The 23,742-nt window shown below is 41.3% G+C and overlaps 1 protein-coding gene across 2 annotated transcripts in view; it reads right to left on the bottom strand.

Moving 5' to 3' along the window:
- LOC110486473 (atrial natriuretic peptide receptor 1-like) overlaps positions 1 to 13,212 on the bottom strand; it is a 53,077-nt gene extending 39,865 nt beyond the window's left edge. The window contains exons 1-2 of one of the 2 annotated variants that reach the window (XM_036945018.1): positions 12,185 to 13,212; positions 10,385 to 11,199 (exon numbers count right to left, since the gene is read on the bottom strand). In XM_036945018.1, the coding sequence (XP_036800913.1) occupies positions 10,385 to 11,150 (766 nt within the window). In that variant the 5' untranslated portion in view covers positions 11,151 to 11,199; positions 12,185 to 13,212. The remainder of the gene's footprint in view (positions 1 to 10,384; positions 11,200 to 12,184) is intronic. The other variant, XM_036945026.1, reaches the window with a different exon arrangement.
- Positions 13,213 to 23,742: the final 10,530 nt, after the last annotated feature.

Genomic DNA, 23,742 nt, shown 5'->3' with positions numbered 1-23,742 from the left:
TCCAGAGAAACAAAGACACTTGATTAAGTCTCTGAATTACTGTGATGTAGGACCTGTCAACTTCCTCCTGAACACACAGACAATTCCGCAGTCAAGTGATAGAGACAGCAGACTTCCATGGTTCTTGATTAACCATTACATTATCTAATTGCATTACAATTACAAATTGCGATATGCAAACAGTGGAAGTGAATCCCAATTAATATTGTTATGCGGGATATTACTTAGAAACATTGCTGCTAGGCATACCTATTGGGATAGTTGGATGATAGCAAGAAGACTAGTGTATGGGGACCCGAAGCTGGCAAAATAAATGAGAATGATGTAACAGTATGTACCAGTATGTCACTGTGTACTTCACTCCAAACAACCCCTCTATGTGTCCATGCAGTCACCATCTCACTGGGAAAAAACTGGTTGAATCAAATCAAATCAGCTGATATCTCAAAGTGCTGTACAGAAACCCAGCCTAAAACCCCAACGTTGTTTTTCATTTCAACAAACAACTTAAAAGTATTTTGGGAATGTTAGTCTTTTTTCACCCAATTTTTTCACTCCCTGGAAGCTAATGGTCCCCACACATGGTAGAGAAGTCTGTAGATTTGTCCCCAGCATGGAATTACTAGCCATGACTAAACTACAATTCAGTGTCTAGTTTAGAGCTGTGCTCTCTTATCTAAACACTTAGAAAAAAGGGTTCCAAAAGGGTTCTTTGGCCGTCCCCGTAGGATAACCTTTTCTTGGTTCCATATAGAAACCTTTCTGGATTCAAAAATATTCTACCTGGAACCAAAAGGGTTCTTCAAAAGGTTATTCTATGGGGACAACAGAAGAACTGTCACGACTTCCGCCGAAGTCGGTGTCTCTCCTTGTTCGGGCGGCGCTCCGCGTCGCCGGTCTACTAGCCATCGCCGATCCACTTCTCTTTTTCCTTTGGTTCGGTCTTTGTTTTCACACACCTGTTTTCCATTTCACAATTATTTGTTCCTGTATTTAAACCCTCTGTTTCCCCCATGGTGTTGTGCGGGATTATTACATGTTCAGTTAGGCTTATTTTGATGGCTGTTTTTTTTGACGGGTGCTGTGTTCACCCGTGCGTTACCGTTTTGGTCAAGTGTAATTGTTACCTTGTGCCTTGTTGAGTAAAGTACGTTGCTCACTCAGTCTGCTCTCCTGCGCCTGACTTCATGCACCAGCTACACTCACCATCTGACAAGAACCCTTTTAGGTTCTAGATAGCACCTGTTTTTCTAAGAGTGAACATCCAACATCATACAGAAAACATCCAATTATACAATGTCTAACTATAAAAAGCTTTGTTAAATGTTAAATTAGCATAGGAGTGTGTTCAAAGCTGAACCATTACGGCAGAAGCAGCCTCCGTCCCTCCCGGGACTCCCGACTCCACCTGTGATGAACAGCAGGCCTAAACTCACCAAGATAACTAAACGTGTGTGTTGACTCATCTGTGTGTATTCATGCAAACCAACAAATCTAAAACCAACCAAAACCATCATCACTACGATGTCCCCCAGGCTCTAAGGAAAACTAAAGGCCTACATGTCTGGCTCCCCTCCTTTTCCTTGCCTCTCCAGGATTCCAGAATATACATTTTTAACTAAAGCCAGATGGACGGGGCCGGGGGGGCTAAGGGGGAGAAAAGGGAAAGGCAAGGCCTTGTGGGTAGTTAGGTTCAGCATGGCCACCTTCTGCCTCGGCAACCATAGCGTTAGGAGGAGGTGAGATGGAAGCTCCAGGGTCTTGCGTCACCCCTTTTGGGAAGTCCAAGCTATGGGTTGAAGGAGTCATGTCGAGGCAAGGGTGATGTCAACAACCCTCTTAACACTGTTAACAAGCTCAACTGTCAAAACTCTCTCGCTCATCAACACTTTCTACAAAGATCTGCCACCATGAAAGGTAATTGAAAAATCCCCCCCTCCCTTTCACAGGTAGTGTGATGTTCTTGGAACTGTGTATAGACATTTCAAATCAAATCAAAGTTTATTTGTCACGTGCGCTGAATACAACAGGTGTAGTAGACCTTACAGTGAAATGCTTACTTACAGGCTCTAACCAATAGTGCAAAAAATGTATTATGTGAACAATAGGTAGGTAAAGAAATAAAACAACAGTAAAAAGACAGGCTATATACAGTAGCGAGGCTATATACAGTAGCGAGGCTATATACAGTAGCGAGGCTACATACAGACACCGGTTAGTCAGGCTGATTGAGGTAGTATGTACATGTAGATATGGTTAAAGTGACTATGCATATATGATGAACAGAGATTAGCAGTAGCGTAAAATACATGTCTTTATAGACAGGAAATCCAATTGGGATGAATTGAGTGCTCCTATCTCGTCAAGCAATTGGGTGCTGTATAATTCCTCAACTAATGATTAACAAGCCATGCATTGCTTTTGGATGCGCAGTGCATAGTTTTGCTACTCGCATACTGTACACTCACTAACCTATAGAAGTTATGTAATCACTGGGCATGTGGGTGTGTGTAGTGAAAAGGAAAATAACTCAGCCTTTCTTTGATTCGGCTTTCTTTGGAAGTGATTATCTTTACTGTATGGCTTTGACAGAAGATAGAGTTTCTCATCAATAAGATGAATGGGACTGATACTGAACCACCCGTGGAGCTACACCGTCCTTGATTAAAACAGCCTGTTCCAAAATATAACTGATTAGCATACCAAGGTGGGGGTGAGGAGAGCAAAGAGAAGGGCAAGATAGAGGTGTGGCAGAGAGGGGGTGGCAAGGGGAGAGCTGTGTCCACACGGGTCCATCATTTAGTGATACATTTCACCTTTGCTCAAATATATTTGCTAATATCAAAGTCCAAATGAAAAGTCACTTTCACACTTTTTCTATGTCACCTCAGAAACTCAGGTCAGGACTGTGTTGATAAACACCCCACTCACATGATTCCATGGCTTGTGTAACTAAACGAGAATCTTTCATAATACCAGGTATTGTGCAAAAAGGTGACAACATTGATAAATGTATGGTTGTGTTCTGTCCAACCATTTCAGCAAAGTAGATAAAAAATTCAGACTTTGCCAAATGTTTTTGGCTGTTGCTCTTTTTTAGCGTAGTCAATTGGGTTGGTTGATAATGATGGCAGACACACACACGCACGCACGCGCACACACACACACACACACACACACACACACACACACACACACACACACACACACACACACACACACACACACACACACACACACACACACACACACACACACAATGTGGGGAAGATTACTACTCCAGATGTTAAAAACAGCTAACCAAACAGAGCTGTCCTGAAATAAACTGTGCTCCTTCCACACACAGCATTCATTCATCGATTAGTCTATGTAGGCCAACCTCCTCAGAGGAGAACTACTCCTACTGGAGCGTATGTGAAATGGCATTCAATTAGTGATGTCATGCGCTCTGAAACTTTGAAGTAGTTGTTTCGCTTGCCCTGCAAGGGCCCACGGCTTTTGTGGAGCAATAGGTAACAATGCCTCCTGGGTGACAGTTGTCGATGTGTTCATAGGGTCCCTGGTTTGAGCCCCGGTTGGGGTAAGGAGATGGACGGAAGCAACACTGTTACACTACCATCACAGAGACAGAGCTTTGTTACTCCCAGAAACACAATTTCTGACAGGAAACAACATTAACAAGCCTATTGCCTAAGTTTGTTTTACTCACTGCTTTAGCACACTCTGCTAACCCGGATGTCTTAGCCGTGTCTGAATCCTTGCTTAGGAAAACAACCAAAAACCTTGAAATCTCCATCGCTAACTATAACATTTTTGTCCAAGACAGAACTGCCAAAGGGGGCGGTTTTGCAATCTACTGCAAAGATAGCATGCAGAGTTCTGTATTACTATCTAAGTCTGTACCCAAACAATTTGAGCTTCTACCTCTAAAAATTCACCTTTCCAGAAACAAGACCTCCCTCTGCCCCCAGCTGTGCCCTCGATACCATATGTGAATTGATTGCCCCCCATCTATCTTCTGAGCTCGTACTACTAGGTGACCTAAACTGAGACATGCTTAACACCCCGGCCATCCTACAATCCAAGCTTGGTGCCCTCAATCTCACACAAATTATCAATGAACCTACCAGGTACAACTCCAAATCCGTAAACACGGGCACCCTCATAGATGTCATCCTAACTAAGTTGCCCTCCAAATACACCTCTGCTGTTTTCAATCAAGATCTCAGCGATCACTACCTCATTGCCTGCATCCATAATGGGTCTGCGACCAAACAACCACCCCTCATCACTGTCAAACGCTCCCTAAAACACTTCTGCGAGCAGGCCTTTCTAATTGACCTGGAAGGATATTGACCTCATGCCGTCAGTAGATGATGCCCGGCTATTCTTTAAAAATTCCTTCCTCACCATCGTAAATAAGCATGCCCCATTCAAAAAATGTAGAAATAGGAATAGATATAGTCCTTGGTTCATTCCAGACCTGTCTGCCCTTGACCAGCACAAAAACATCCTGTGGCGTTGTGCATTAGCATCGATCAGCCCCCGTGATATGCAACTTTTCAGGTAATATGGAACAAATATACACAGGAAGTTAGGAAAGCCAAGGCTAGCTTTTTCAAACAGAAATTTGCATCCTATAGTACCAACTCAAAAAAGTTCTGGGACACTGTAAAGTCCTCCCAGCTGCCCACTGCTCTGAGGCTAGAAAACACTGTCACCACTGATAAATCCACTATAATTGAGAATTTCAATAAGCATTTCTCTACGGCTGGCCATGCTTTCCACCTGGCTACCCCTAACCCGGTCAATAGACTCTTTGTTTTCTTTTGTTCTACTGTATTTTTGACTATGTTTTGTTTATTCCATGTGTAACTCTGGGTTGTTGTATGTGTCGAATTGCTATGCTTTATCTTGGCCAGGTCGCAGTTGCAAATGAGAACTTGTTCTCAACTAGCCTACCTGGTAAAATAACAGGTTAATTTTAAGGAATTAACACCAAAATAATTTAAAAGAAGTGCAGTCGACTGTGCAAATCCACTCATAAAATATGCATGACCAGTGGACTGGAGAAAATCCTTCACAATATTCAACTCTTCCTTTCTGTATAAGATTATCTCATAAAAACATAATGATACATTATTATATTGGTTATTATGGTTATAATTATTGCATCTGATAAATGCTGTGCTCATGAAAGGACTCTTGTGGGAAACAAATGGCTGATTTTCTGTTGTTGTTGTTGACTAAATATTTTTGACATTTCAGAAAATGGCCCCTTATTAAATTTCACACACCATGTACACCCACCCAGTCCACTGGGCTTAGCTCTTCTACAAGTTATATGATGAGTTACCAACGCTGAGTTATTTAAACCCCTAAACTTGATCAATATTCAATACACCACCATCTCCATCCTGCTCCCTGCAGTGCAGCATTGGTGGGTTGGTAAGGATCCTATTTTGAAAGGAACTGGAAGAGGGGGTCAAAGTGCTCAATCAACTAAAGGGCATTTGTAGTGTTCCTATGGAATCTGTTCTATTTCTTGACTAATTCTGTTGAGTGTTTCCCAAATTTATTTTTCTCAGTTTTGTTTTCCCTATTTTTAGGTTTTCGCTCTCAAAATCAGTTTTTTTATTATACAAAATCAACAAAACTGGATTTTCTCAGTCAAGGATGGGCAACTTTGATAGGGCTGGGGGCCACAAAAATCTGAACTCATCATGAGGGGCCACAGGTTGCTCACGGATCTGCACACCCACATCCATGCTTAACAATTATAGATACAGTGCCTTGCGAAAGTATTCGGCCCCCTTGAACTTTGCGACCTTTTGCCACATTTCAGGCTTCAAACATAAAGATATAAAACTGTATTTTTTTGTGAAGAATCAACAACAAGTGGGACACAATCATGAAGTGGAACGACATTTATTGGATATTTCAAACTTTTTTAACAAATCAAAAACCGAAAAATTGGGCGTGCAAAATTATTCAGCCCCTTTAAGTTAATACTTTGTAGCGTCACCCTTTGCTGCGATTACAGCTGTAAGTTGCTTGGGGTATGTCTCTATCAGTTTTGCACATCGAGAGACTGACATTTTTTCCCATTCCTCCTTGCAAAACAGCTCGAGCTCAGTGAGGTTGGATGGAGAGCATTTGTGAACAGCAGTTTTCAGTTCTTTCCACAGATTCTCGATTGGATTCAGGTCTGGACTTTGACTTGGCCATTCTAACACCTGGATATGTTTATTTTTGAACCATTCCATTGTAGATGTTGCTTTATGTTTTGGATCATTGTCTTGTTGGAAGACAAATCTCTGTCCCAGTCTCATGTCTTTTGCAGACTCCATTAGGTTTTCTTCCAGAATGGTCCTGTATTTGGCTCCATCCATTTTCCCATCAATTTTAACCATCTTCCCTGTCCCTGCTGAAGAAAAGCAGGCCCAAACCATGATGCTGCCACCACCATGTTTGACAGTGGGGATGGTGTGGTATTGCTTTTACGCCAAACATAACGTTTTGCATTGTTGCCAAAAAGTTCAATTTTGGTTTCATCTGACCAGAGCACCTTCTTCCACATGTTTGGTGTGTCTCCCAGGTGGCTTGTGGCAAACTTTAAATGACACATTTTATGGATATCTTTAAGAAATGGCTTTCTTCTTGCCACTCTTCCATAAAGGCCAGATTTGTGCAATATACGACTGATTGTTGTCCTATGGACAGAGTCTCCCACCTCAGCTGTAGATCTCTGCAGTTCATCCAGAGTAATCATGGGCCTCTTGGCTGCATCTCTGATCAGTCTTCTCCTTGTATGAGCTGAAAGTTTAGAGGGACGGCCAGGTCTTGGTAGATTTGCAGTGGTCTGATACTCCTTCCATTTCAATATTATCGCTTGCACAGTGCTCCTTGGGATGTTTAAAGCTTGGGAAATCTTTTTGTATCCAAATCCGGCTTTAAACTTCTTCACAACAGTATCGCGGACCTGCCTGGTGTGTTCCTTGTTCTTCATGATGCTCTCTGCGCTTTTAACGGACCTCTGAGACTATCACAGTGCAGGTGCATTTATACGGAGACTTGATTACACACAGGTGGATTGTATTTATCATCATTAGTCATTTAGGTCAACATTGGATCATTCAGAGATCCTCACTGAACTTCTGGAGAGAGTTTGCTGCACTGAAAGTAAAGGGACTGAATAATTTTGCACGCCCAATTTTTCAGTTTTTGATTTGTTAAAAAAGTTTGAAATATCCAATAAATGTCGTTCCACTTCATGATTGTGTCCCACTTGTTGTTGATTCTTCACAAAAAAATACAGTTTTATATCTTTATGTTTGAAGCCTGAAATGTGGAAAAAGGTCGCAAAGTTCAAGGGGGCCGAATACTTTCGCAATGCACTGTAGCTGGCAGCTAAACTAATTTAGCAATCTAAAATAATTTGAGCTGACATGGGCTAATTGACTGGCTATCAGTGACTGACAAAACAAGAGAAAAACGGCTGATCCACAACCATATTTAGAAATTGCACCTTGTATATTCTAGTATTTTAACTCAAGTAAGTTGAGACCTCGACTGAGTTCAAAAAAAGATACACTTTTTTGATATGAGAGACCACACTTTCTGTCTTTTTCTCCTGGATTATTGTTAAGGCCCCTGAAGCAAGAATGAAACCAGTCCAAAACAATCCAAGCCATGTTATTTTTAATTAAAAAATGCAATTGAGAGAAGCAACTGTTGGTGAGACAATGAATGCACCCAAACAACAGACTGAGGTCCTTGCAGCACGTAAACCGTCTCTGGCGTCATTTCCTCATCATAATTGTGTGAGTATTTATTTATTGGTCCCTGGGGATGGCGGCAGGGGGTGGTGAGGTGGGGGGACATATTGTGAAAGGCTTCCTCTCTCTTGATGAGTGCTGAGGAAAAGGTCACATTACTGCTGGTGAGTGTGACAGATGTGTGTCTATGTGTTACGGTGGGCTGGGTAGGTTGTTACATTATCTTTTCGCACCACACACATATTTGTTTTTTTTGCACATTGAGCACTCCTGCCCCTCACTCTCTCCAAACATAACATGAGATGAGTGTTGGTGTTGTTGTGGTATTACTTGTCTCTAAGCTGTGAAAAGAGTTTCCACACGCGGAGAAAAGCAATGCAAGAAATCTAAATGTAAAGCAGGTCTGTCTGATCCTCAAACCATCTGCTGTTCTGAAACAAACTGACAACCACCACAACAACATGTAAATTAGCTGCTGATTGTGTGCTCTGACAGAACAGAGTTACAGTCAGGAAGTATTCTTGTACTCTCATATACTGTGTAGGCTAACCCAAATGTTCCACTTGCTACTTTATGACTTAGTCTTTTCTTCTTTGAGTCAGTCATATTTCCACTATAACTCTTCCATGGATATTCTTCTAAATGGAGTTGTACAAATGGCTGTTTCAAGCATAGAAGATTTTCTGATAAATACCGTGGGAGTTTAGTTTATTTTGATTCCTAACTGGGCCATGGCGGAGGTTATATTCAGGAAACGGCCTTTTTACTCAGATATTATTTATATTTTACACTGGTCCCAATCTAATGAACCATTGCAAACCTATGATGGCTTTTTCCCAAGCAGGTGTATGAGCAATAAAAAAAACATGTCTACGAAGGTCTTTGGGTTAAACATTTCCTGACTGTTAATGCCAAACAGACACTTTAAAGTGGCAATCAGTAGTTAAAACAATAAAGTAATCTCCGGTCCCTGTTTCGGTAAAAAGCTAAGGGATGGGGCTGGAGAAATGTAACCACTCTCAAATTCATAGACAGAGCTATGGATGCAAGGACTGACCATCCATGATATCAAAATAATAGATTTAAGCATGTTTTGAGGCTATATAGTTTATATTTACTTGCTTATATATGAGGCATTTATAAGTTATATTCTTCAAGTATCAATGAGTACATATAATTCATTTATAAGTTCAAACATGGATGTAGCAACTTCAGATTGCCCCTTTAACCTAAATACATAAAACAACTCATAAGTTCTGCGCACACAGGTCAACTGCACTCCATCAAAATGCATGGCTTTACAATTAGCTCTGATCCCATGTCCTTTTTCAAATTAGTGTGGCCATTCTACCAGATCTCAGTCAGACAACCTTAACTAAAAGCCCTAATCAATCACACCCAGTTGACTGTGAATTTGAAATAAACCAAAGACAACAGTATTCTGGCGCTCCATAAAGTACACATTTGGATCCATGTAACCAAAACAACAAAGTTCACAGTGTGAAAACAAAAAGAAACATGTTAAGTCACACATGCTTTCTTGTTGAACAGAAATTCCAGGACATGGATTACCAGTTTTGTTTGAACAAATCCCTAATTTGACTAAATCCATAATTTGCTCACCTCTGGTTAAATATGATGAACTGCAGACCAACAAAAAGCAAAGGGCCAGGGTAATTAGCCCAATGACGGAGTCTGTTTAGCAGGAAATACCTACAGATCTGATATGTTGACTGCAGCTCCCTTATAAGGTCGGACAGCTCTTGACCTCTGTTAATAAATGTCTTCTCTGGAGACGTTTTTATACCCGTGTGGGAACGGGAGAGGGAAGCTCATAGGGAACCAATCGAGAGGCTTATCTATCTATTTGTTGACTCACTTGACTTTGCAAAGAAAGTGATTGATTGGAGTAGCAATGAATTATATTTGCTTTGTACAGTACTCACTGTGCCCATTTCCTCAAAGGCAGCAGAAGGGTAAACTGAACCAAAATACAGTGGAATTGTTTATTTTTTTTAAATAAAAAATATTTAAAAATATATATATTTATTTTTTCATTCGGTGGACAAAATTTGAGGGGTCCATAAAACTGCTGCAACATCTAAGGACGCCGATCTTATTATCTCTGTCTGTCCTGAGGACAGGCCATTTGCAGCAGTGAGTTGTCTGATCTGCACAGCATCGATTGAGCTCATAATTCTTGCTCAGGCTGCCGGTGCATTCATGCCCTGCAGCAATGATCAAAAGCTAATATCCACGCTTAACAAGCCATGCTGCTACGAATCATTCAGAGGGCAAGAGACAACAAATATCATAGGTAATAAGTGAGACACACACGCAATCGTAAATGTGAAAACAAGCACATACAGCTTAGCTATTTTTGTACAGCTGTGTCAACAAATTCAAAGAAATCGATGTCATGAGGGCTTCGGCTGAATAAATAACATGCTGCAAGAAGGTTCTTTTTAGGCTGTTCTTAGGCTGACAAGCCTAACCATAATGAAACAAGTTCCACTGTGCCAACCCACTGAACATTAACAGATTTGCTCTCACAATATGTAGAATACAAAGCTGTGAATAATGTGTAGTGAACGTAGGGGACTCACCTCGGCCATCTTGCTTGATGTTGTGGAGCAGGTCAGAGTAGTTGACAGGTCCAGTGTTCTCCTCAAACACCAGGTCCACCGAGGTGATGTTGTTCAAGTGTAGCTCTGTGTAGAGGCCCTCCACAGCGAAGTAGCACGGCCGGTCATCCTTCTTGTTATCACTGAACATGAGCAGCACCTGCTCCTTCCACTCAAAGTGCTTGCAGATATGGAGGCCGAACTTGCCCAGCTTTTTGTGCGTGGGGCCCGTGTTGGTGATGGACGGGTACATGTTGATGCCGTTGAAGCCCACGGCTGGGGCGCCCGCCGTTACCATGGGGATGTCCCAGTGGGTGGTGAAGAGGCCCACTGGGGAGGAGGTGTAGTCACAGCCCGGCCCAATGAAAGCCCAAGGGTCGTGGGCGAACTTGAGGTCAACAGCCATGAGTGGGGCGATGGACTCAGAGCAGATGCCTTCTTCGTTCTCGCTGTTCTCAAACACGTAACCCAGGTGGTGGCCGCGGAGGAGCGCTGGGTCAGCGTTGATGGTGTTGATGGCTCGGTCCAGAGCCGGACCCACACGGGGCCAGGCCCAGGGGTAGGCAGTGTTTCTCTGTGGTAGGATGATGGCCAGCGTGATGTTCCCGTGCTGCCGATGGTCCCGGTGCTCTCTGGGGCGTCGGTGTGAATCACGGTGCCGGGAGGACATGCCAGACTGGACCCACTGGAGACAGGCACCCAGCAGCAGAAGAAGAACCAGCAACAGTTTTACTCCCTCCATCCTCATCCTGCTAGGCTGCTGAATAATGTCCTTGTGAATTATTTATCCTGTAGAGCTAAAGAGGGAGACATAGGGAAACATTTGTACACACACAGACACACACACACAGTTTGGAGTCTCTGCATATCTGTTCAACTCTGTTCAAAGAGCTGTTTTGCTTCGTCACAACTGAATTCCCTCAAACTATTTTTCTTCATGTCACGTTTGAGTGGCCTTTGCACTACCATGTTATAGAACATCTGTGAGAGGGTGACTCCCTTATACCAGACTGGAGTTACTGAGTTACTGGGCAGTTCTGATCCCTCAAATCAGATATATACTCAGGAGTTGAGAATATAAACGGAATAATTAACCATGCATCAAAGAATGTCAACATGTGTGACAAAATACTTGTCACAGCTTCCTTTAGTAAGTTATAGTGAAGGTGAACTTTCTTAGACAATTACATGGTTGTTAATTGCCTCTATCAAACTGGTAGACCCTTGAGCCTGCCCCTGACAGGATATGCATTGATGTAACTGTTAAACTGCACTCGTTAAGATTTGTTTAGCATCAAAGCCTGGTACACCACCAAATACCGAAACAATTTAGCAATAATCGATGTTGCCTTGCATGCCATTTTCACATGCATGTAGGCTAGATAGAACAGTGTTCAATCTGAGGTCAATTACTTTGATTCATTTGAAGCTATAGGCTACATCTTGTTTATAAAGTATTTTATCAAAAACAATTGAGTAATAGGGCGCATTGGGTTATGATAAACTGATGTCTGAAATCAGATAAAGGCTTTTTCTAGGAGATAACACATATTTAAAACTACTAAATGTATACATAACAAAACCTAAAACGTTATAAGGACGGTATGCCTGGTTTTGTAAAGCTATTAGCTTTATATTAAGCCTAAATATTTGTTCTCACATCAAGTCATTTTGGAAAACGTGGTGCACTGTCTGGCTGTAGCCGATATAATTTAACATGGATTCAAATTTGTTGCGGCTACAAAAACATATTTGACATCTGCCTAAATTCAATACAATTACCTTGAATTGAGTTTTCTCCCTCCATGTCAAACTCTGGTTTATTACGACGTCTTGGCACGTGTGACTGTCAGTGACTGAGGTGAAATATCAGCTGCGAGGCTCGAGTTGTGTGGGCAGAGGTACTGATGGGCATGCGAAACCCGCGAAAAGGCAACGCGTGGTTCACGAAAGCAGGGGATATCGACCAAAAAAAACGTCAATTATGTTTTTCCTTTTAGTTGCGCCCAAAGAAATAAGAAACAAATCAATTTGGAAAATCAACAGAATGAATGTACAGCCACAGTCAGTAATTTGAGAGGTACTAGCTCCCACCTCTTATTACCAAAGAAAACAGACTGGACAAAGTTGACGTTGGCTTTCCCGATTAAATTATTTTAGGCTAAGCCATGACAGTCGGTTATTTGCTGTGTCAGACAAAGTAGCCTATCTCTGCAGAAAATGTGCCTGTTGTTTCATAGTTGTAGCATGAGAAGGTGTAACTTTTTGCCTGAATTAGAAAATAGTCCAAGGAAAGGCTATCAAAGTACCAGCACTGCTCAGCACCTTTAGCTGTGTAGCAGGTTTCCAACTCAGGGAAGCTGATTCTAGGCCTGCGTGGGTCAGCTGTTGAACTCCAGGGTCAGGAAATCCCACCGCATCAGGTAGAGAAAGCGAGATGACAAAAGTAGTGTGCCGTTACACACCAGGAAAATCCTCTACAGCCACGGGTCAAAGAAACACGCGCACACACACTCTGCTTCCCTTCGTCTGGTCTGAGGGTGTGTTCGGCTCCTCACACAGCTGTAGATCCGTGTTTGTGACCCCCTATTGTTTGTGTGTGTATGTCTGGTTTCATGACAGTATTCCTTGTACTCTGTCTGTCTATTTCAGTGTTGCGCTGGATAGCCTGAGGCAGCCTTGGCCAGTCCGAGTAGAGACTGACTGCCTGACGCTGGAACAGTGTGTCTGTGCTTGTATGAAAGTGTGTGTGTTCATCTCGTGGCGCCGTCTTACTCCGGCACAGGGGTAGGCTTTCGTTTCCACTGGAACGGGAGGGAGGGAGAGAGGAGAGAGATAATGCGAGAGAGGAGGAGTGGATCTATTATACAAATATTTCGATTCAATTAGCTTTATTGGCATGACGTAACAATGTACATATTGCCAATGCCACACAAATATTTCTTATCAAGCAATTAGCACAGTGGTAAATAATTCTACCACAGAGGATCTGTATTTAAAAGCATGTCCAACAGTCTATGTTGAGAGAAATTATACCAGTTGTTGAGTGCATGCATCTTTCTCATAAAATATCGGGGGTTGAACATGTATATCAGGTTACACACACCCAGTGCGTTTACATGCACAGTAATAATTATAGATTAAACTGATTATGGCAGTAGGCAGATTATGCAATAATCATGTAAAAAACATCTGTTTATCTTCATCGGCGTAAAGTCAAAATCGAAGTAAGCATACGCCAACTAAAACACCAGCAATCTTTCGAATTATGCAGATCTAAACACCGGCGTTCCAGCTGTGCATTTGATCTGTGGATGTGCTAGCACTAGTTTAGAGAGCCTACCTCTTTGAAGTGAGTTCCGAACAACTGAATGTATGCGTTTAGTAGTTTTAACAAACAAACTTTATATGTCCGAACTCAGAATCAAACATGCATCCCAAAAATACCACAGTCGCTGTTGTAGAACGCTTATTTTGATTGCCGATTTTCTGCGTTTATCAGAGTGCCATCAAGCCTGATTTCAGATGTGTCCATGTAAACAGGATTATTAGGGAGAATCGTTCTTCTTGCAATACATATAGGTTAACTAACATAACATTTTAGTCGAACTGTTATATTAATCTGACAATCCACAATAATGTCATTATTGTGTGCAGGTAACCATACTCATGATGTGAGCGAATATATTTTCTGAGACCAACTGTTTGTGACATGTTAAGGCCATGATCAGGGCCGCCTGACTACTGCATTTTGGGCCACGGGGCAACGACCTCCAGGGGCCCACTGAGGGGGTCAGGAAATCAGCTAACTTCCTGCATTTCAACACATATTGCCATGGTGCAGAGAGAAAAATGTAGTTTCAAAGCACATTTCCTGCAATTCTACACTGTTGCCACGGGCCAGGGGAAAATGTGCTGTTTTACAGCTCATCTCATGCTTTTGTTTACATTTTGCAATGAGGCTGAGACAAAATGTTGCAGTTTTAAAGCTAATTTCCTGCAATGCTACACATCTTTCTATCATATGCTATCTGGGGGCCCCTGACCCTGGAGGCCGGGGCCCCGGGGGTACGTGCTCTGCATCCCCGTTTGGTAAAAAATGAAAAGGCCAAAACAAAATGCACACAGCAGGAACTCAAAATCCAAAAACACCTCATGGCCATCTAAAAAACATTTTAAATGAAGTGCTTAATAAAATAGACTAGTATTATACAGCATATACAGAACTCACATTTCATTAATTCTGAGCAGCACATCTGTCCAGTGAGGAGACATCAGTTGAACGGTTTTAAACTAGGCAGTATTTTAGTCCCTAATCTCTGGAGGCATGAGACAGCAGGCACAAACTGTGCTGTATGAGTGCCCAATCTCTTCGTGGTCAAACTGCCACTGAGCTGATTCACTCACCGCGGGATCATTACAGCTATTAGATTTAAAACGGAAACACTGTCTCTCCGCCTCAGATAGCCTAGTGGTTAAAAGCGTTGGGCCAGTCGCTGGTTCCAATCCCCGAGCCAGCAAGGTGGGAAAATGTTGTTCTGTCCTTGAGCAAGGCAGTTAACAACTGCTCCCTGGGTGCTGATGACGTGGATGTCCATTAAGGAATCCCCTCGCACCTCTCTGATTCAGAGGGGTTGGGTTAAATGCAGAAGACACATTTCGGTTGAAAGCATTCAGTTGTGCAACTGACTACCTATCCCCCTTTCCTTATTTTGTGCATGTCGTCATAACTCTCACTCGTGTAAAATGTATGATTGTCATATCTTTTCAAAAATATTTTCCACCCATCTTCATTGTGTCAAGACAAAAGTGTTGCTTGGTGACTGACTGACAACCTACTGCCATTTCTTCATCATCAGGCATATGTAATAGCAGAGAGACATTTCTTGAGACCTGGTGTGGGCAGATAACATTTATTGCCTTCCGATATTCAATTTAAAATAAAGCTGGGACCCCATACATTATAGCTGTGTAGGTGAAGCAAAATGCCGTTTTGAGTGTAAAATGCATTCTGTACATTTCCATGTGAAAGCCATGAACATTGTGGCCGCTCTAATCCTGTCTCTGTTCCCTGAAGAGCTGTTGAATCCTGCAGTCTTTTCCTCACCCCATTGTCTTCCTTCCCCCTCACATTTTTGTGTTATTCTTTCCTCAGCTTATCTTTCCTCTCTTCTATGCCCTCTTATCCAACAGCAGTTTACAGATCAATAAACTCAACAAATCCCTTTGACAAACAAACAAATAATTCTAGGAGAAAAACAAGAAAGGGAGACGCCCCACGTAAATCACATTTGCCAATGAACTGGCTTTCAACCAAGAGGTTTATCTCCCTTGTGGCCAAGATGACACCAGTGCTGTGTCATGTCGGTTTTCCTCCCCTCTGCCCTGCTCACTTATAGACATGCAGAGACAGAGCACATGTAAAATGCAGAGAAAGTACAACTTAACAGTATGCAACAGTTATAACCTATTAACACACACTTCTCTCCTTTCTATATTTCCCTTTATTTCCCCATATCTATATCTAAACACACTCATTATCGAATTCTCCCCCAGAATCGCTGTCCCTTTTTCTTCCATCCCTAAATTACTCTCCAAGGCTGTGGTTTGAGAACACACCCCCAATTACAGTGCCTTCAGAAAGTATTCATAACCTCTGAAATATTCCACATTGTGTTATAGCCTGAATTCTAAATGGATTAAATAGATTTTGTTTCCCCATCTACATACAATACCCCATAATCACATGACAAAGTGAAAACATGTTTTTAGAAATGTTTGCAAATGTATTGAAAATGAAATACAGAAATATCTCATTTACAAAAGTATTCACACCGTGTCAATACATGTTAGAATCACCTTTGGCAGCGATTACAGCTGTGAGTCTTTCTAGGTAAGTCTCTAAGAGCTTTGCACATCTGGATTGTACAATATTTGCACATTATTATTACAAAAATTATTCAAGGTCTGCCAAGTTGGTTGTTGATCATTGCTAGACAACCATTTTCAAGTTTTGTCATAGATTTTCAAGCCGATTCAAGTCCAAACTGTAACTATAGGCCTCTCATGAACAGTCAATGTTGTCTTATGTTGTCTTGGTAAGCAACTCCAGTGTATATTTGGCCTTGTGTTTTAGGTTATTATCCTGCTGAAAGATTCATTTGTCTCCCAATGTCTGTTGGAAAGCATACTGAACTAGGTTTTCCTATATGATTTTGCCTGTGCGTAGCGCTTTTCCATGTATTTTTATTCTATTACTTTAGTGCCTTGTTGCAAACAGGTGTCACGACTCCCACCGAGGGTGGCTCCTCTTCCTGTTCGGGCGGAGCTCGGCAGTCGTCGTCACCGGTCTACTAGCTGCCACCGATCCCTTTTCCCTTTTCTGTAGGTTATGTCTTATTGGTTACACCTGTTTCTTGTTTAGGGTTTTAGTTGGGCTATTTAAGCCGGTAAGGCCCGCCTGCTCTTTGTGCGGGCTTTTTTCCCCCCTGTTTTTTTGTGTGTGGTAGTGCGTTTCAGTTTTGTTTTTTCTCCAGACTGGTTAGGTCCTGTTTTTGGGCCGGTCGTTTATGTGTGCCCTGTATTGGCGTGTACTAATTTCTCTATGCTGGAAATTAAAGCATTGTTCTGTACCTTCTGCCTCCTGCGCCAATCTCCGCACCCACTACGCGTCACAACAGGAAGCATGCTTTTGTTTTTATTTTTCCTTCTTTTTACTCTTGTCATTTAGGTTAGTATTGTGGAGTAACTATAATGTTGTTGAGCCATCCTCAGTTTTCTATCACAACCATGAAACTCATGTCACCATTAGCCTCATGGTGAAATCCCTGAGCAGTTTCTTTCCTCTCTGGCAACTGAGTTAGGAAGGATGCCTGTCTATCTTTCTAGTGACTAGGTGTATTAATACACCATCCAAAGTGTAATTAATAACTTCACCATGCTCAAAGGGATATTCAATGTGTGCTTTTAAAATGTATACTCATCTACCAATAGGTGCCCTTCTTTGCAAGGCATTGGAAAACCTACCTGGTCTTTGTGGTTGAATCTGTGTTTGAAATCCACTGCTCGACTGAGGGACCTTACATATAATTGTATGTCTGGGTACAGAGATGAGGTAGTCAATCAAAAATAATGTTAAACACTAATATTGCACACAGTGTGAGTCCATGCAATTTGTGACTTGTGAAGCACATTTTTACTCCTAAACGTATTTAGGCTTGACAACAAAGGGGTTGAATACTTATTGACTCAAGACATTTCAGCTATATATTTATATTAATTAAAAAATTAAAAATCTAAAAACATGGGACCGACTGAAATAAAAGATACCAGAAATGTACAAAAAGCTTATTTCTCTCAAATTTTGTGCACAAATTTGTTTACATCCCTGTTAGTGAACATTTCTCCTTTGCCAAGATAATCCATCCACATGACAGGTGTGGCATATCAAGAAGCGGATTAAACAGCATGATCGTTACACAGGTGCACCTTGTGCTGGGGACAATAAAAGGCCACTAAAATGTGCAGTTTTGTCAGTCAATACAATGCCACAGATGTCTCAAGTTGAGGGAGTGTGCAATTGGTATGCTGACTGCACAAATGTAAATGTTAATTTCTCTACCATAAGCCGCCTCCAACGTCATTTTAGAGAACTTGGAACTATGTCCAACCGGCCTCACAACCGCATACCACGTGTGACCACGCCAGCTCAGGACCTTCAAATGTGGCTTCTTCACCTGCGGGATCGACTGAGACCAGCCACCCGGACAGCTGATGAAACTGAGGAGTATTTCTGTCTGTGGTACAGCCCGTTTGTGGGGAAAAAATAATTCTGATTGGCTGGGACTGGTTCCCAAATGTGTGGGCCTATGTATGTTGCATATTGCATTTATATTTTTGTTCAGTATAATTCCACTTTGACATTATGGGTTATTGTGTCTAGGCCAGTGACAAACAATCTATATTTAATCAATTTTAATTTCAGGCAGTAACACAAAATGTGGAAAAAGTCAAGGGGTGTGAATACTTTCTGAAGGCACTGTATTTTGTGCTAGCATAGACTAGCAGATGCTGCTATATACCCTTTTCACTTGCTTGATCACTGAATATTTCATATTTAACTATGACCTTCAGATCAAAGCCAAACGGTAACAAGAAAACCTTTTCTTGTTCCACTACAGACGAGGGAAATCATGGAGAGCTCTGGCACTGTGCCACCATAGCATTAAACATTATTTCCTCTGTCGGCACATTTCCATCCACAGTTTTAAGAGTAAAGTCATATCGTACAACAACAAAAAAATCACAACAGCTTAGATGGAAACAGGAAGTTTCAGTACAATTTTATAAATGCCGACAGAATTTGTTCATTTGACATGGTGGGATCATTTTGTGTCTGTAAAATTAAGTATGCGAGAAATAGCGGTAGAATTGCCATTATTCACAAATATTGATATAATAACCATCATATTGAAGCAAACTTAGAGTCATTCAATATGGCGGTTGGTCTATGACTCAGGAAACTATACCATTTATTATGCTAAAGATTAAATAAGTTATGATGAACTTCATAGGGTTGTGAAAGTGGACGATGATGAGCTTGATGCTCCTTTCCAATAAATATCAAGGGTCTTGACATGATGAACAATGCTCGACTGCCATTTAACATAAAACAATTCTTGCTCTTATCCATAATAATCTCAACATGTAGACTAGCCTACCTGCACTGTATCTGCAAGCTGTTGGCTAGAGTGCACGTGCCAAAACCAGAGTAGACCAATTTTGACCTATCTGTTCCTGTCTTATATTTCCTTCCTCAGTTTTGCTAAAACAGACAAGTCCGTGCAATGAAGGGGTTAGTGGTGGGGAGGGATGTCCATTAGTGGGTTAACAAAGTGTGAGAGTCTGTCATGTCAGCTTCCTCTCTGGTGCCTTCTAGCCCTGCACCTCTCTCTCCTTATCAGGGAAAGTGGAGGAAGGAGTACCCAATAACAGATTACTGCACCACTCCTCAGGGCTCCATGCTAAGCAAATCTAAGTGCGGCTTTGGTCATTTTTCCATGTACTGTAGTTTCCAGTATTGGGCTATTGTAGGATAAATAGGAGTACCCAATACAGCCAAGATATATATGGTATATACAGTTGAAGTAGGAAGTTTACATACACCTCAGCCAACTACATTTAAACTCAGTTTTTTACAATTCCTGACATTTAATCTTAGTAAAAATTCCCTGTCTTAGGTCAGTTAGGATCACCATTTTTTTTAAGAATGTGAAATGTCAGAATAATAGTAGAGCTTTTATTTCATTCATCACATTCCCAGTGGGTCAGACGTTTACATACACTCAATTAGTATTTGGTAGCATTGCCTTTAAATTGTTTAACTTGGGTCAAATGTTTTGGGTAGCCTTCCACAAGCTTCCCACAATAAGTTGGGTGAATTTTGCCCATTCCACCTGACAGGGCTGGTGTAACTGTGTCAGGTTTGTAGGCCTCCTTGCTCGCACACACTTTTTCAGTTCTGCCCACAAATTTTCTATAGGATTGAGGTCAGGGCTTTGTGATGGCCACTCCAATACCTTGACTTTGCTGTCCTTAAGCCATTTTGCCAGAACTTTGGAAGTATGCTTGATGTCATTGTCCATTTGGAATACCCATTTGTGACCAAGCTTTAACTTCCTGAATGATGTCTTGAGATGTTGCTTCAATATATCCACATAATTTTCCTACCTTATGATGCCATCTATTTTGTGAAGTGCACCAGACCCTCATGCAGCAAAGCACCCCCACAACATGATGCTGCCACTCCCGTGCTTCACGGTTGGGATGGTGTTCTTCGGCTTGCAATTCTCCCCCTTTTTCCTCCAAACATAACGATGGTCATTATGGCCAAACAGTTCTATTTTTGTTTCATCAGACCAGAGGACATTTCTCCAAAAAGTATGATCCTTGTCCCCATGTGCAGTTGCAAACCATAGTCTGTATTTTTTATGGTGGTTTTGGAGCAGTGGCTTCTTCCTTGCTGAGTGGCCTTTCAGGTTATGTCGACATAGGACTCATTTTTACTGTGGATATAGATACTTTTGTACATGTTTCCTCCAGCATCTTCACAAGGTCCTTTGCTGTTTTTCTGGGATTGATTTGCACTTTTCGCACCAAAGTACGTTCATATCTAGGAGACAGAACGCGTCTCCTTCCTGAGCGGTATGACGGCTGCGTGGTCCCATGGTGTTTATACTTGCATACTATTGTTTGTACAGATGAACGTGGTACCTTCAGGCGTTTGGGGAAAAAAAAAACATTTTCTGAGGTCTTGGTTGATTTCCCCATGATGTCAAGCAAAGAGGCACTGAGTTTGAAGGTAGGCCTTGAAATACATCCACAGGTACACCTCCAATTGACTCAAATGATGTCAATTAGCCTATCTGAAGCTTCTAAAGCCATGACATCATTTTCTGGATTGTTCCAAACTGGTTAAAGGCATAGTCAACTGAGTGTATGTAAACTTCTGACCCACTGGAATTATCATACAGTGAATTATAAGTGAAAGAGTCTGTCTGTAAACAATTGCTGGAAAAAATTACTTGTGTCATGCACAAAGTAGATGTCCTAACCGACATGCCAAAACTATAGTTTGTTAACAAGACATTTGTGGAGAGGTTGAAAAACAAGTTTTAATGACTCCAACATAAGTGTATGAAAACGTACGACTTCAACTGTATGTAATTAATTAGATCTATATCAATGACCACATCACATTCACCGGGCTGCCAGTAGAAGACTAAACATTTCATGTTACAATAGTTATGTGTGGCCGTTTTCCAGAAGATCACCACAAAAGAAGCTCATATAAGGTGCATTTTGTGCAGCATGAACAGATTATTTGGTTGGCAAAATGAATATGGCACTGGGACAGCAGTATACCCTGCTGCAAATTAGGTTTCTGTTACGTCTCACTGTTCCCATGGGATGCTGACTGGGAGGGAAGAAGAGAGTTCCTGAGTGAAAGAACGACTCAGTTCACTCAATCTGTCTCAGCAGATTGTGTGCAAAATGCACATTCTATACCCTCCCCATTAGCTCAGGGCAAGATGCTCATCAGTGTCCCTGAACGTCAACAAAACATATTAATGCTTGCTGTTGAGGGAATTTGACATTCTCTCATCTTCTTTCTGTGCTTCATAATTTTAGTTATTTTTATGAGAATATACATTTGACACTATACTCAATAACACGACGATCAGTAACTCTTGTAGTAGATTGGAAAGAAATCCTACTTTTTGAAATAAAAAGGTCCGTTTTCTAAGTTTAAAAACGAGTTTAGGGTCACAAAGCCAGCACGCACTAAAAATAAATAGTAGAATAATCAACTATGTTAAAATGTTTTACTTGAACCAAAGCATTCATTTTTAATTCCATTTCAGAATGTGAAACCTAACCTGGTGGAAACGGGGATGTAGGCTAGTATGTACCAGAGGAAAAGTCACGGCTCCATGATGATAGCAGACAGCCATGTTCAAAAGCTTGGGATGAGATGTCAGGTTGTTTTGTTGTTGAAAAGCATCAGATCTTTTTTTATTTACAGGCTGACACAATTACTGTATAATTGTATAATCAACGATTAAGGGTGAAGACCGTCATGAAAATAAAATAGCTGCCATAATAAATACTTATTTTCCACCATATTTTGCAAATAAATTCATTAAAAAGCCTACAATGTGATTTTCTGGATTTTTTCCCATCATTTTGTCTGTCATAGTTGAAGTGTACCTATGATGAAAATTACAGGCCTCTCATCTTTTTAAGTGGAAGAACTTGCACAATTGGTGGCTGACTAAATACTTTTTTGCCCCACTGTATATTACATACACACACACACCTCTCGTCAAATATCAGCTCCAAAATGTCAAATCGGTTTTGAGGCTGTGAATTATAATTGTTTTGCCTGCACTCATTTTACTTTTTTCTATTCTTATCAGAATGGCTCTGCTACAGCATAGCAACGGGATAGCCTCTGCTGAAGGCCAAATTCTATCATGCAGATTTAATGACATTGTCCCCCGTCATTGAATTCCATAGACATACATTGCTTAATTACATGTATGGGAATTGGCCTATATGAATAGGGATGAATTTAAATGTTTCCTATAGAAGAAATATGGACATCATATGTATACCCATGGCAGCTATTAAAAGGGAACAGTTGAGATTATGGGGAAATTAAGACTAAAGGTGAGGATCCAACAGTTCACCTGACAGGACAATCGAAGCATGACTGTGGATTTTTTTTGTGCATTTTATATTGACTGTCTCCTTGCTCTGCCATTGAGGAACTAGAGCAATAACACTTGTAGTTGTTTGGAACACAGCAGTCCAGCCTTTACACAATTATGGTTGTTTACGCAATCAAAAAACTGCCCAATATACAGTGCCTTGCGAAAGTATTCGGCGCCCTTGAACTTTGCGACCTTTTGCCACATTTCAGGCTTCAAACATAAAGATATAAAACTGTATTTTGTGAAGAATCAACAACAAGTGGGACACAATCATGAAGTGGAACGACATTTATTGGATATTTCAAACTTTTTTAACAAATCAAAAACTGAAAAATTGGGCGTGCAAAATTATTCAGCCCCCTTAAGTTAATACTTTGTAGCGCCACCTTTTGCTGCGATTACAGCTGTAAGTCGCTTGGGGTATGTCTCTATCAGTTTTGCACATCGAGAGACTGACATTTTTTCCCATTCCTCCTTGCAAAACAGCTCGAGCTCAGTGAGGTTGGATGGAGAGCATTTGTGAACAGCAGTTTTCAGTTCTTTCCACAGATTCTCGATTGGATTCAGGTCTGGACTTTGACTTGGCCATTCTAACACCTGGATATGTTTATTTTTGAACCATTCCATTGTAGATTTTGCTTTATGTTTTGGATCATTGTCTTGTTGGAAGACAAATCTCCGTCCCGGTCTCAGGTCTTTTGCAGACTCCATCAGGTTTTCTTCCAGAATGGTCCTGTATTTGGCTCCATCCATCTTCCCATAAATTTTAACCATCTTCCCTGTCCCTGCTGAAGAAAAGCAGGCCCAAACCATGATGCTGCCACCACCATGTTTGACAGTGGGGATGGTGTGTTCAGGGTGATGGGCTGTGTTGCTTTTACGCCAAACATAACGTTTTGCATTGTTGCCAAAAAGTTCAATTTTGGTTTCTTCTGACCAGAGCACCTTCTTCCACATGTTTGGTGTGTCTCCCAGGTGGCTTGTGGCAAACTTTAAATGACACTTTTTATGGATATCTTTAAGAAATGGCTTTCTTCTTGCCACTCTTCCATAAAGGCCAGATTT

The sequence above is a fragment of the Oncorhynchus mykiss genome, chromosome 2 (genome assembly GCF_013265735.2).
Source record: "Oncorhynchus mykiss isolate Arlee chromosome 2, USDA_OmykA_1.1, whole genome shotgun sequence".
Lineage (NCBI taxonomy): Eukaryota > Metazoa > Chordata > Actinopteri > Salmoniformes > Salmonidae > Oncorhynchus > Oncorhynchus mykiss.
Note: the sequence above shows the minus strand (reverse complement) of the source record. Positions and strands in the feature narration are given on the sequence as shown.